The sequence below is a fragment of the Benincasa hispida genome, chromosome 1, assembly GCF_027475165.1.
Source record: "Benincasa hispida cultivar pf3 chromosome 1, pf3_genome.v1.1, whole genome shotgun sequence".
Classification (NCBI taxonomy): Eukaryota; Viridiplantae; Streptophyta; class Magnoliopsida; order Cucurbitales; family Cucurbitaceae; genus Benincasa; species Benincasa hispida.
The window spans coordinates 24,062,072-24,074,432 of record NC_143478.1 but is presented as its reverse complement, the minus strand read 5'-3'; the positions used below and the strand labels follow the sequence as shown (position 1 = coordinate 24,074,432).

General features: G+C 30.5%; 2 protein-coding genes across 2 annotated transcripts; one reads left to right on the top strand and one right to left on the bottom strand.

The window, feature by feature from the left end:
• Positions 1-1,742: 1,742 nt before the first annotated feature.
• On the top strand, positions 1,743-2,248 carry LOC150038333 (uncharacterized). Its single transcript, XM_090316549.1, has one exon. It carries the CDS (start codon positions 1,790-1,792, stop codon positions 2,036-2,038), a length of 249 nt encoding a protein of 82 aa, XP_090172675.1. The 5' UTR covers positions 1,743-1,789; the 3' UTR covers positions 2,039-2,248.
• A 3,243-nt stretch (positions 2,249-5,491) lies between these two features.
• GALK (Mevalonate/galactokinase family protein) lies at positions 5,492-11,930 on the bottom strand. Its single transcript, XM_039046270.2, has 13 exons — positions 11,283-11,930; positions 10,978-11,162; positions 10,543-10,589; positions 10,111-10,205; positions 9,834-9,916; positions 8,922-8,990; positions 8,151-8,336; positions 7,838-7,972; positions 7,246-7,380; positions 6,871-6,941; positions 6,422-6,499; positions 6,001-6,142; positions 5,492-5,905 (listed from the first exon to the last, which is right to left on the bottom strand). Exons 1-13 carry the CDS (start codon positions 11,443-11,445, stop codon positions 5,795-5,797), a joined length of 1,500 nt encoding a protein of 499 aa, XP_038902198.1. The 5' UTR covers positions 11,446-11,930; the 3' UTR covers positions 5,492-5,794.
• Positions 11,931-12,361: the final 431 nt, after the last annotated feature.

The window sequence follows — 12,361 nt, the reverse complement described above, 5'->3', positions numbered from 1 at the left end:
TTTTATTTTCTTTCCAACATGTTTTGGATAAATAATATTCAAATTAAATATTATCACTCATAATAACTAACTTTGGATTGATATTGTTATTTATTTTTTCGAGCTAACCAACCTGAAGAGTTGGATATTTCAATTTTTTTTAAGGTTATGATCTTAAATTAATCGAGCTACATTTAATCTAGAAACTAACCAATAGTGATTTATTATGACGTGCTATTAATTAGTATGTTTAAAATCAATTTTCTCTATTCTTTATGAACAGAAAATAACAAAAAAATTCATTTTCTTTACTTATTTCTCCATATTTTATATAACTACTTAGTTATCTTTTTAAGAAAATACTTATAAATAGGAATAAAAATAATACCCATTTAAATCTTAAGAATATATGAATCATACCCATCAAACCAATAATATAGGATTAATTTAACAAGATTTAATAAAAATAAAAATAATTATAATATTTCTTAAAGCACATGAGATTGAAACTTAAAAAGGGAATACCAAATAATGATTTCATTAAAAAAAAAAAAAAAAAAAAAAAAAAAAAGGCAAAAAAGAACGATTTCTATACATAAACTTGTATCCTAAACTTCTAATTTTATCATATTGCACTTTAAATTTAGATAAATATTGTAATTTTAACTTTAATCTTGAAAATATAAGATAATTAGTTTTTCTTTTAAATGTTGATTATTAAAAAAAAAAAAAAAAAGTAGTCTCATACGCTTTCAATAAATTATAAAATTTAAAATATGATATAAAATTGATTAGATTTCAAATATATGATTTTATAAATATAAACCTATGGTAAACTTTTTTTTTTGGTTAAAATATATGAGTTATGGAATATCGATATAAATTAAAATGTCACCAAATCTTTTAGGTTAAATGGTAAATTTCGTCTCTATAATTAAATAAAATAAAATAAAATTTAGTCAATTAGAATTTAATTCTTATTTAATGTTTTCATGAGTTAGGTTGGACTGGGTTGAAAGACTTTTTGGACATTGTTCGGATTGTAAATTTCTTCAACCCAAATAACCCTTATTAAAAAATGAACCCAACCCAACCCAACCATGAAATATTCGGATTGGGTTAGTTCGGGTTAATCGGGTCATTTATTTAAAATTTTGTTCTAAAAAAAAGTAAAACGTAAATATGTAAAAATCTAATTTAATTATTTTGATATATTGAATTAGGATTAACAACTCAATTTCAATTTATATAATGAAAATTTTATTTTTAAAGTACAAAGAAACTAAGAGTTGTTGAAGAATAAATTATTCAAAAAATATTGGAAACAGATAAAATTAAAATCAATATATGTATAAATAATTATCTTATAAATAACAAAAATATGTATTTTAAAGTTAATAATAAATTCGGGTTTGTTCGAGTTGAGTTGGTTTGGGTTATATTAGGTGAACTCATAAACCAACCCAACCCATACAATTTTCATTTATTTGAACATAATCCAATCCAAATGAGTTGATAATCTAACCCAAACCACACGGATTGGGTTGAGTTGATTGATTTTTTTGAGTCAATGGATTTTTTGAATACCTCTAAATTTTTATCCTTTAATAAAATTATTTATCAGAATTTTATCAAATAAAATATAATATGTAATTTAACCAATCTTTTTAATATTTTTGAAGTTTATGGGCCCACCAGACTTAAAAGGTCATAATTGTAATTTAACTTAATAATTTATATATAAAAAGAACAAAAATCTGATTTCCTTCCCAGATATCTTTGTGGTCAATTTAATGGTCTAGACGGAGAGATGAGCCAGAGATGGTACTCGCTAAGTTTCCGGTGGCCGGAATTCGGTCTATGGCTGCGACCGGCGGCGTTCAGTTGGCCGGATTTCAGTTTTTCAAGCTTCAGCATCGAGTGGAACTCTCCGAACATCAGGTGGTTTAATTTTTCAATTCTCGATGATCTGTTATGGACCTTCATCGCTCTTCTCGAATCCCTGGTTCTTCTTACATTGTTGTGCTGCTTCTTCTTGTGCTGTGGATTTACTCTCTGATTTACTCAATTTACGATTCAGTATGTTGTATATATTCCTCTTCATCGATTTGCCTCCTTCTATTTCCAAATCTAAGCAATTACATATGCTCTGTAGTTTAAATTTCAGTAGTTTTACTGTTTTGCGCCAAGTGTTTGATGATTGTGTACTTCATCTTCCTCGATTTATTGCCGGAATCCTTAATGTTAAAACCTCGCATAGTTGAATCGATCTGAACAGCTTTGAAAAATTATAGGAGAATTTTTACTAACAACAGGAAATTATCGTCATAATAATCTTCAGTGGTATTGTGGTGAATCATTTCGTTGTGTTCTTAATTCAATCAAGAGAATTTATGAAGAAATTTGATATTTGAAGTTTCGTATGGACAAGCAAATATCTTAAATGGAATCTCTCTTCTCAAAATGATTCATGTCCTTAATATAAAAAATATTTTTTAAAAAAAACTTATAAAAGGAAAATGGATTTGTCACATAGTAAATTATGGTTTAGACAATTGAGTGGTCGAGAAAATTTTTAATATTATAAAAGTATTATATTCTCTCTGTCCAAGCTAAAAAGAATCCTACGCCTTTTTTTAGAGTATAAATATTAGTTTGGTTTTTGAAAACATGGTAGTAAATACATAACAAAACATAGTATTTATAAGTTTAGTTTCTAAAATCAAAAAACAAATATTTACCAAATAATGTCTTAGGGCTATTTGGTTGGCAGTTTGAATTATATTTTATGTTTTCAGATTTATTCAATTTAGTAAATATGTGTTTAGAATACAATTTAGATTGCCTTCGATCTAAACAATGCTACTTCTAAAAGTAATATTTTTATATTCTCATTATACCTAGATTTTGAGATATAAATTCTAAAATATTAAATAATATTAAATAAAGATAAAAAATAATTCATTTTTTTAAATTAAAATATTATTATGTAATGTATTATAAATTATATATTATTATAAAATAATAATTATATAAATTCTTTTAACATCAAACATGTTCATAAATAAATTAATAATAGTTTATTATCAACCAATAGTGGGTAGTTAGTTTTATGATTTATAAATATAAAATCAAACTTGTTTTAAGCTTAAATTAGAATCAAATTTATGAATCAACCATCAAATACATTTATGAAAATATAAAATACAATTCTATTTTTATTCAATCTTATGCATTTATGTATACAAAATTTATGACTCAATTGACATATAGATGTATTAACGACTATGAAGTGAATGGTTCGAATTTCCTCATCCACATTCCCTATTATATTAAAAAGATAAAATATATCAAAAATTCTAATTTAATCAACACGTTTACGCGTTATACAAGAAATATTATTACCAGTTTCGAAAATTCAGCCCTCCAATTCCTTAAATAATAATAATAATAATAATAATAAATCTCGGATAAGTTTATCCAAATTTTTTTATTATCATATAAATTTTTATCTTCATTGAACCCAATTATTATTATTTTTTGTCAGTTGGTTTGGGAAAATCTTGATATGTGGTTTATGATGATGATATGGACTTCACCTGTATCTTTCTCGATCTATTCCAAAATATTTCCCTAATCAAGATATTAATTCATCAACTTGATTACGACATTTCATATAATTCACATTAATAATTTCACTACTCAAGCAAATATCTTATTATTTTATAATATCTTTATGCATAATTTATTTAGAGTAAATGACCTGAATGAAAAAGAATGTAATTCCTAACTATATCAAAACTGAAATGCAAATGAGCGAATAATAATTGTAATCAAATCATCATTGAAGTTGAAAAAAAAATTAAAAAAAAGAAAAAAAGAAAAAAGGAAGTATTGAAAAGCAACCAAAAATAAATGAGGTTGTATTTAAAGTGGTTTGGATGTTGAGTTCCATAAATGAAGTTGTATTCACTACTGATCTTTAAAAATGCTATTTAAATTTTCAGATAGACTCTTTAGATTTCATTAAATGCAATTTCAACTCAAACTTCCTTTTTAATTAAAGGAAACTAGAGCTCGTTAATGCAACTTTACCTTTTCGTTTAGTGGTTCATTTTGTTAGATTTATACTCTTTTGTCGTAGATTTAAGAACATTTTTAATTTCTAAACTTTTAAAAGAACAATAATTTAGTCCTAATAAATAATAATTCAAAACATGTACTTTATCATTTGTAATAATTTTATTTCCAAACTTTAATAATAACAATTTAGTCTATATACTTTACCATTTATAATGATTTAGTCCTTATCGTATGTGTATATATATAGTGACAATTTGTGGGACAGAAGAATTGAACTTCTAACCTCGAGATTGATATTACTAATTTTATGTCAGCTACACTCATTTTTGGCTCGAAAATATTTAATTAAGATTTCATGAAAATTCTTATACACGTAGATTGATCCATTTATAGGGATCAAACTTATATACAAATCATAAAGACTATGTAATAAAAATTTACTCATAATGTTCTAAATTACTACAAATTATACATACTGAATTATTATTATTATTATTATATATTAAAAATTTAAGGACTCAATTGTTAATTGAATTTTAAGTTACAAGATTGTTCAAGATTTGAATTCAAATTCTTTCTAGTACAAATTTGATCAAATTGATATGTTTTTTCAACATCGACTTTGACAACAAAAAAAAATGATATTGGATGACACACTTATACTTTCCCTATAAAATACATTTGTGTTTTGTTTGGCGTTACACCTTAATTAATATTGCAATTATTGCGTTTAAAATGATTTTTCTATGGTCAACATTATAATTTTCAACTTCTATAAAATTTAATATTTTGGGTACATTTATAATAGTCCTATTGTTTAAGAGTTTTAATTGTAAACAAATTTTCTAGTTTAGGAGTGATGTGTGCAATTTACGTGTGTTATTAGTTGACATTTGATTTTAATTGCAACAATCTTGTGAATTTGGAGGTGATTAATCGAATTGGAACAAAAATTTCTAGTGTAATTATAACCCCTTCCATAGGTCAAATTTATGTCATATATATATAAGGTTTTAAACCTTTTCAAAATGATTTAATTGATACCAAAAAATCATTTATGATATTAGTCCAAAAATTTACGAGCTAGTTGATCATTAATAAATTTGAGAAAAATATTAAGAGATAAATAAAAAATTAATCACAAATTCAGGATAGCACTAAGCCACAATATCAAAGGAGAGAGGTTGGAAGACACATTTTCAATGCAGCCACATTGTGGCAGCTTCATAATAACCATTGATGTAGATTCAAAAACAAAAACACAGATGCTCCTCTCTGATAACCACATGGCACATGATATAAATTCGAGCAAAAGAAATAAACTATTGATCTCATATTGTGAATAATTTTTCCAATGGGAAGGGAATTTAAAATGTAAAAGAGAGTAAAAATGATGGTAGTACAAGAATGATACATAAACATTGAGAACTAAGAATTCAACTATTGGTCGTTTCATTCCGCAATAAGCTCAATAACGATAAAAGAAACATTAAGCTAAAAATTCAATTATTGGTCGTTTCATTCCCACAATAAGGCTCATTTTACCAGGTTACACATTCCTTTATTTATAGGCAAAGAATAGGAGAACCAGTTCTGAGCTGAAATGATTGTGTATGGAATGTCCACATAATTCTAAAACCAGAAGTTGGAAAATTAATCTAATACTTATTACCTCCTGGGGTTCGGGTAGGGAAGAAACCCTCCAAACAAAACCTCCCAAGGAATTTGATTATTAAAACTGAAAGATAGCAGCTCCGCTCGATGGCTTGGAAGCAAAGACGTAGAGTCCGAGGTCATTCTTGTCGATGACCCCTCGTTCGATCCTTGATTTGTAGAAGTTTTCCTGGTGTGAATCAAATGGGCAGAAGTTTTAAATTAATTTCCAGCTTTGAATCAGGAAGAAAGAAAGACATTGTCACTTTCCAGATTTTTACTAACCTTCAGACTATGAATGAACTGGGGAACAATGGCCTCTTTCACGAGAGCAACTGCACAGCCTCCCCATCCTGCTCCAGTTAGCCTGGCTCCGAGAGCGCTGTTGTCCCGGCAAATCTTTACAAGTTCCTCCAACTCAGGACAGCTGGGAAAACAAATAAGAAGATGGTAGTCAAGCTATCAAACAATGTTAAGCAACACTAAGCAGCACGGATAGTCATGATTTAAGTTTTGAAGAAAAGATGCACTTGGTAATGGAAGGTATAAATATATATATAAACCAAATTATTTGTGTTCTTGTCAATCAAGTTTTGCAATTTGTATCAGATGATAGAAGATGTTGAATGAAGCTGCTCTTGAAAAGCTCATAAATTGAATAAAGTCCTAATTGCTCGAATCTATTAAAGTGTGAAATGGTCTGTACCTGCATTCATAAAGAACGCTACAGCTGTAGTGGCTATCATTCATAAGATCACCGAGTTTCTTAAGCTTGTCTTCCTCACTGCCAAAAGAAAACACCTCAACATTAAATGAGAAAAAAAGAACGATTTTCCTCTACCTTTCTGGATGTACGATGCTAATCTATAACTGAAACTTCTGTAAATTAACTTTGGTGAAAATCAAGGATGATACATCTAAAATCCATCACCATGTTGACGATCCCATATTGGAAAAATCAAAGAACCTCACAGGCTCACTCTTTATAAGATAAATGGGATACTCCTCCTATCATTGTCAATTGGTTTTAAGATAGAACCTCATGTTATCTAATAATAACTCAGGTTACTTTTTCTTGAAAAAATTAAAAAAAGAAAATCATGTAAAGGTAATGAGAACATTAAAAGGCTGTAGGATAATTCTACAAACCATCACCTTAAACTTGATGAAACTGCATCCTTGAAAGCATACACCCGCCTGGCTTCAGAGTACACGTGGGACGCTCGCTGAAAACAACCACCAATTACATTATAGAGAGAGAGAAACAGAGAAAGTTAAGACAGGGGACCATAGAGATCAATATGCATGCCTACACTGACTAGAGAGAGAGAGAGTTAAAAAGATGGGACCGTTGAGATCAGTAAGCATGCCAACGCTAGCTAGGAGATAAAAAATAGAGATCAATATACATGCCCACCCTAGCTTGAAACGAAAGGGTAGATTTAGGACCAGAAGTAATGTTAGAGGAACACGCAAGTAGCACAGATTAAAGAGAAATGAGACATGGTAGGAACCCCAAATATAATATACCTGATGCAACTTGAAATGCTTGGCAGCTTTTAAAACGTCCAATGAAGTTGGAGAGTTGTCTAAAACGGATGGCAGATTGTCCACAGTGATTTGTTCAATTTCTTCGGCTGTATAGGGTTCCTCCTTCAACAGTTCCTTTAGCAGAGAGACAGCGCAATAAGAAAATGCCAATAACTTGATAAAAGTACGAAAGAATGTTCATAAGCCCATAACACCATCCCCCCGGGAATAGGAATGGATACCTCATTCCCATGCTGGGATGGCACCCGATGCCTATGGGCATTCACAAAACCCCATCTCTTCATGGGTATCCTATACCCCCAAAATGGGAGATTTTGTGACATCTTATCCCATGGTCGTGAAATAAGACACGATAAGGAGCATGCTAAAAAAAATCCCAAAAGGAATAAGAAACCTCAGAAGGGAAATATCCAGGCATGATAAGAGCATGCACAATAATATTATAAACAACCTTAACATCACCAGCATGTAACTATAATCTCCACTACAACAACAAATATTTGTGTTTTTCCCCGTTTTAGCAAGACCTGATAACCTTTGTTGTTGCGAAAAATAAATCAACAGAAAATACCTTGACTGCAAGCACAGGATCTGAAGAGTTACGCTCCTTAGCAAATGAAAGACACAGCCCTTCCACATCAGATAAAGTCTTCACGTTCTTTGTTGCTTCTTCTGGTTTCATCCCAAGCTTAATGCCTAGAACAATCTGAAGAAGGAAAAGGGATATAATGAATCAATTCCTTAGAAGTTGGAAACTAAAGATTAGATTTATTGATCACATTGTAAAGAACCAAAAAATTATACAACTCAAATAAAAAGGAAGCTAGTGTCCTACATTAACAATAGTTGAAAATACATCATGTTCAGAAGAAAGTAAAACTTACAGCAGCAAGTCGGCATTCAACAACTCTGTTGTTATAATTTGTGGCAGCAGTGACTGCTTTCTGTGATTCAGCTAGAGAATGGGCTATAACAAAAGTCCCACCAGGAGGAAGTTGCACATCAGTAGCACGAATAGGGTTGAAGTCAATCAGCTCTGCAAACCCAGATTTGGCCATGACAGAGATTGCCTGCCAGGATAATAGGGCAATGTTTACTCATTGGAAAACATTTGAAGCTTGAAAGATAATTCTCATATTGACCATTACATAGAATTGAAATGTAGCCATAAATCACTATTTAAATAATTGAACAAAATAGATTTGTTCACACCTCTAGTAATTATATTAAGTGATTTTAGTCAGAATCTATCTTTAGCCCTTGCAATGAAATAACATAAAACAAAACCCACCAGTACCATAAGCCGTTTAATGGGGAAAACGTTGGGCCCTTCGGTTTGTATAATTGTTCCCAAGGACTATGATTAGGTGGCTAGTAACATTAAGGTTATTATATAACTATTAAGAAACACAAGATTTTCAAAAGAAGAACAACTTCAATTATTCTCCTTAAAAAAATTATTCACGAATGACAAGAGTATAATTAAAGAAAATAAAGAAAAGAAGTTTTTAGATAAGAGTTGGCCAAACATGTTCCCTCTCTCTTTCTAGAAAATTCAATAGATAATAGTGTTTAAGAATAATATTTACACAACCCCTTTATTGTTCTGTTTCTCCATGTTAAGTCTATTGATTGCAAAGTAAAAATTATTTTACCTGATCCATTCCACCAGATTGTGTACCAATGTGTCGTTCACAATCACAGGTAAGTTGGGCTATCTCTTTCTGCAACCACAAGGGAAATTTTGTTAGATTGCTTAGATTAAGCTAACTAAAAAAATCAAATAATCGAGCTTCATTATTTGATGTGGCAACAACCAACTTCACCAAACCAAATGAAATTGAATCACACTAGTAGTAAGATGGCCAAATTCTTGTTCATTTAACCAAAAGACAGTGAACATGCAATCATGTTTAGCCTGTGGGCCCCGAAAGTCCATAGTAATGCTTACTACAGCACCTAGATTTAGTTCAATGGCCCCAACAATTCACTTTATAAGTTCATGTATAAAGCCATCAAGTCAGTCCACTGGAATTGGATCCAAATTTTGAACTAAAAACAACAGGATTGGGAATCTACCACCAGATATTGCCTCCTACTTTAAGTTCATGTACTAATATCAAATGAATTCATGTAAGGATACATCTACCACATTCAAAGTCAAAACTCTGTCCTTGCTTTAAGATAGAATAACCTGTTAGTGACCAATTACACAATGCAAGTTTATGTAGGTTCAAAGTCCAATGACTTATAACAAGCAAACAATTTACCTCCCTTGATCTGTGAACCAAATCTGAGATACTAATAACAACCAATCATTGGGGAAGATCAAGTCTCACCACAAAAAAATAATAATAATAATAATAAAACAAACAAACAAACAAACAAAAAAACAATAATTATACCAGTCGGGAAATATCAAGGCCTACCTGAAAATATGAGTTGGGATTTGCAATACCATAGAACAATTTACAAACTCAATATATGTAAATCATCAAATAACAATCCAAGCGAGCCTTAGACCCAGTAATGCATAGTAATCAGAGCATGAGGGTAAGGTGTTACACCTTGGGAAAGTTGGCACCAAGAGCAGCCATGATAGCAATGGTAGACGAGCAAACAAATGCAGCAGAGCTCGATAATCCAGATCCTGAATGAAAATAGCAATTATAGTATTACTTTATCATGTGACAAATTTTTGCTGCAACAAAATATTGAGTTATTGACTTTAGTTGTTTTTACTAAAAGTTCTAACCTCCAAAGATAAAATAGCAAGCAAACTTCTATACAGTAACTAACAGCCCATCATTGTCATTTTGCATGAAAAAGTATACAAAACAAAACCTGTAGGTACTGTTCCATCAACAAGAACGTCAAGTCCAACTGGCACGCCAACATCTTGTCCTTTTGATTTAGCAAATTCGTAATAGCCTTTGTACCTGAGAGGCGAAGAGCTTTAGATTCTGGGGTGTAGGTAATTGATTGATATTGATGTTGATTAAGAAGTTTGTACAGGAAACAAATAATGGAAAAAGAAAAAGGCAGATTACACACATCTTATGCAAAGATCATTACATTTTTAACATTATAATCTGATCATGCTAGTTTAGCTTAAAGTTCATCACTGTCTTAAAAATATTGATTAGGATAAAAATGAAATCTAAAACACAAATATCTTGCATTCATATTATCAAGAAACAAGGTGCATATATAATAACTACATACCATTAAAATAATTACGCAAATAAAATAAAAAAAGAAATAATGTCTACTTACCCGCAGAGGAAATAGTGTCCCCATTTGTGATTCTTCAAGTCAACTTCCTACAAAATGAACAAGAGCAATTATAAATACGATGTTGGGAATATCTTGTAGTTGCAACTCGCAAGAATTATCGCATTATAATTTTTATTTTTCAAATTTAGCAAGAAGCTTAGAATTGTTGAACATATTGTATAATCTAATACCAACATGATTTCAAATATAATATAAAATTAAACACCGATGGGAATCCTTAACATTTTCTAAGATACATACTCAGTTTATATTAAGTAAGTGGGGAAGGACCAATTACAATGTCGAAGCATAAAATTTTTATATGAAACTAAGCTGTATAGGTCCAAGATGGCCGAGGAAACGTAGGACGAAGAATGACTAGCAGATTAAGACGATATCGAGTGAATTTTACAAAGCAATTTGGCTCATTCATACCTGATCAGGATCAGCAGGATAAGTACATATCGAGTATTTATCATTAACATTAGCAATTTTGAGAAGATGATTCCCCTCTCCGGCGTCATGCTTCCGTATTGCCACGATCGTATCTTGCCGAATCGCCATCGGCAACACCGAGTATCCTTCATAATCAATGTGCTCTCCAATCAAGTTCACTCTCCCTACACTCGGTCGTTTCATCCAAAAACAGAAATTACAACGAGAGTATAATATCATAAATCAATCAAAACGAAGAACAAACAGAACAGAGAAACCAAGAAAGACATGAAACAGAAAAATACCTGGTGAACGAGCAAAGACATCCGGAGGATGGCCGAACACTTGGAGAAACTTGGCCTTGAGATGATCAAATCGAAGCCTAGCTTCTTCAAGCTGAGATCCATCGCCATAAACCGGGTCGAGTGAAGAGAAAACAGGGATCGGAAGGTCCTCGTGCTTCGCCATTACTCCTCTTCTTCAACTTCTTACTCCTTTTAGTACAGAAATCACACGATCACCCTCAAGAACAAGTATAGATTCAGAAGAAACGGCAGAGTAAGATCGGTTTACAATCCAAATTTAACAACAAATGAAGATTGAAACTGGAACAAAAGCTTTTCCGATCTCGAATCCTGGCTAAATTTTCGGCTAACCCTTAAACAAATCGACAACAAAGAGAGAGTTTATAACATTAGATTATTCTTATTATTCATATTATTTTTTGAAGTGAGAGTTAGGTGAGAACGAAATATTCAGTAAATATTCATAGCGAAAGCCTAAGATTAAGCCTCAGTGTGATTTTATTTTGTTTCGAATGTTAGATCGTTGTTAGTTTAAAAGTTTTTTTTTTCTTTTTTTTTTTTCCTGATTTGATTGACACGAAGCACGAGAGGTGCACGTGCATATGAGGACAAAAATGCCACGTCAGCTGAGAGAAAAAGTATCACTCTAGCCTTGTATACGGTAGATTCCACTCTATTTTAGCTCCGCCAAATTACAAGAACGACTCTTAAAAATAGGATTCTAATAAGATTTTAGTTACAATTTTACCCCAAAACTTTTAATCATACAAATTTGGCCCCTAAATTTATATGAATAGTAAAAATAGATCCTCAAACTTAAAATAATTATAGAATTCGAATCCATAAATAATCAAAATTGAACTTCAAATTTATATATATATTATAATTTATACAATTATGTATATTTGAATGTCCAATTTGATCTAATTTTAGTACTTATATAAATTTGAGAACTTAATTTTTAAAATTAAAAATTTAAAAGTATAATTCCAACTATGATTGTACTTTAGGAATGGTTTCGGCAATTTATCCTCTATCTTATTTTAGTGGTTTGATGTTAATGTACTTACTCTCCATAA

Excerpts from the sequence above, each read along its gene's own strand:
- LOC150038333 (XM_090316549.1), top strand. The coding sequence starts at position 1,790 with ATGAGCCAGAGATGGTACTCGCTAAGTTTCCGGTGGCCGGAATTCGGT.
- GALK (XM_039046270.2), bottom strand. The coding sequence starts at position 11,445 with ATGGCGAAGCACGAGGACCTTCCGATCCCTGTTTTCTCTTCACTCGAC. Across the intron at positions 10,590-10,977 it reads ATCCTGCTGATCCTGATCAG|GAAGTTGACTTGAAGAATCA; the intron begins GTATGAATGAGC and ends TTCATTTTGTAG. Across the intron at positions 6,143-6,421 it reads AGCGTTCTTTATGAATGCAG|CTGTCCTGAGTTGGAGGAAC; the intron begins GTACAGACCATT and ends TTGTTTTCCCAG.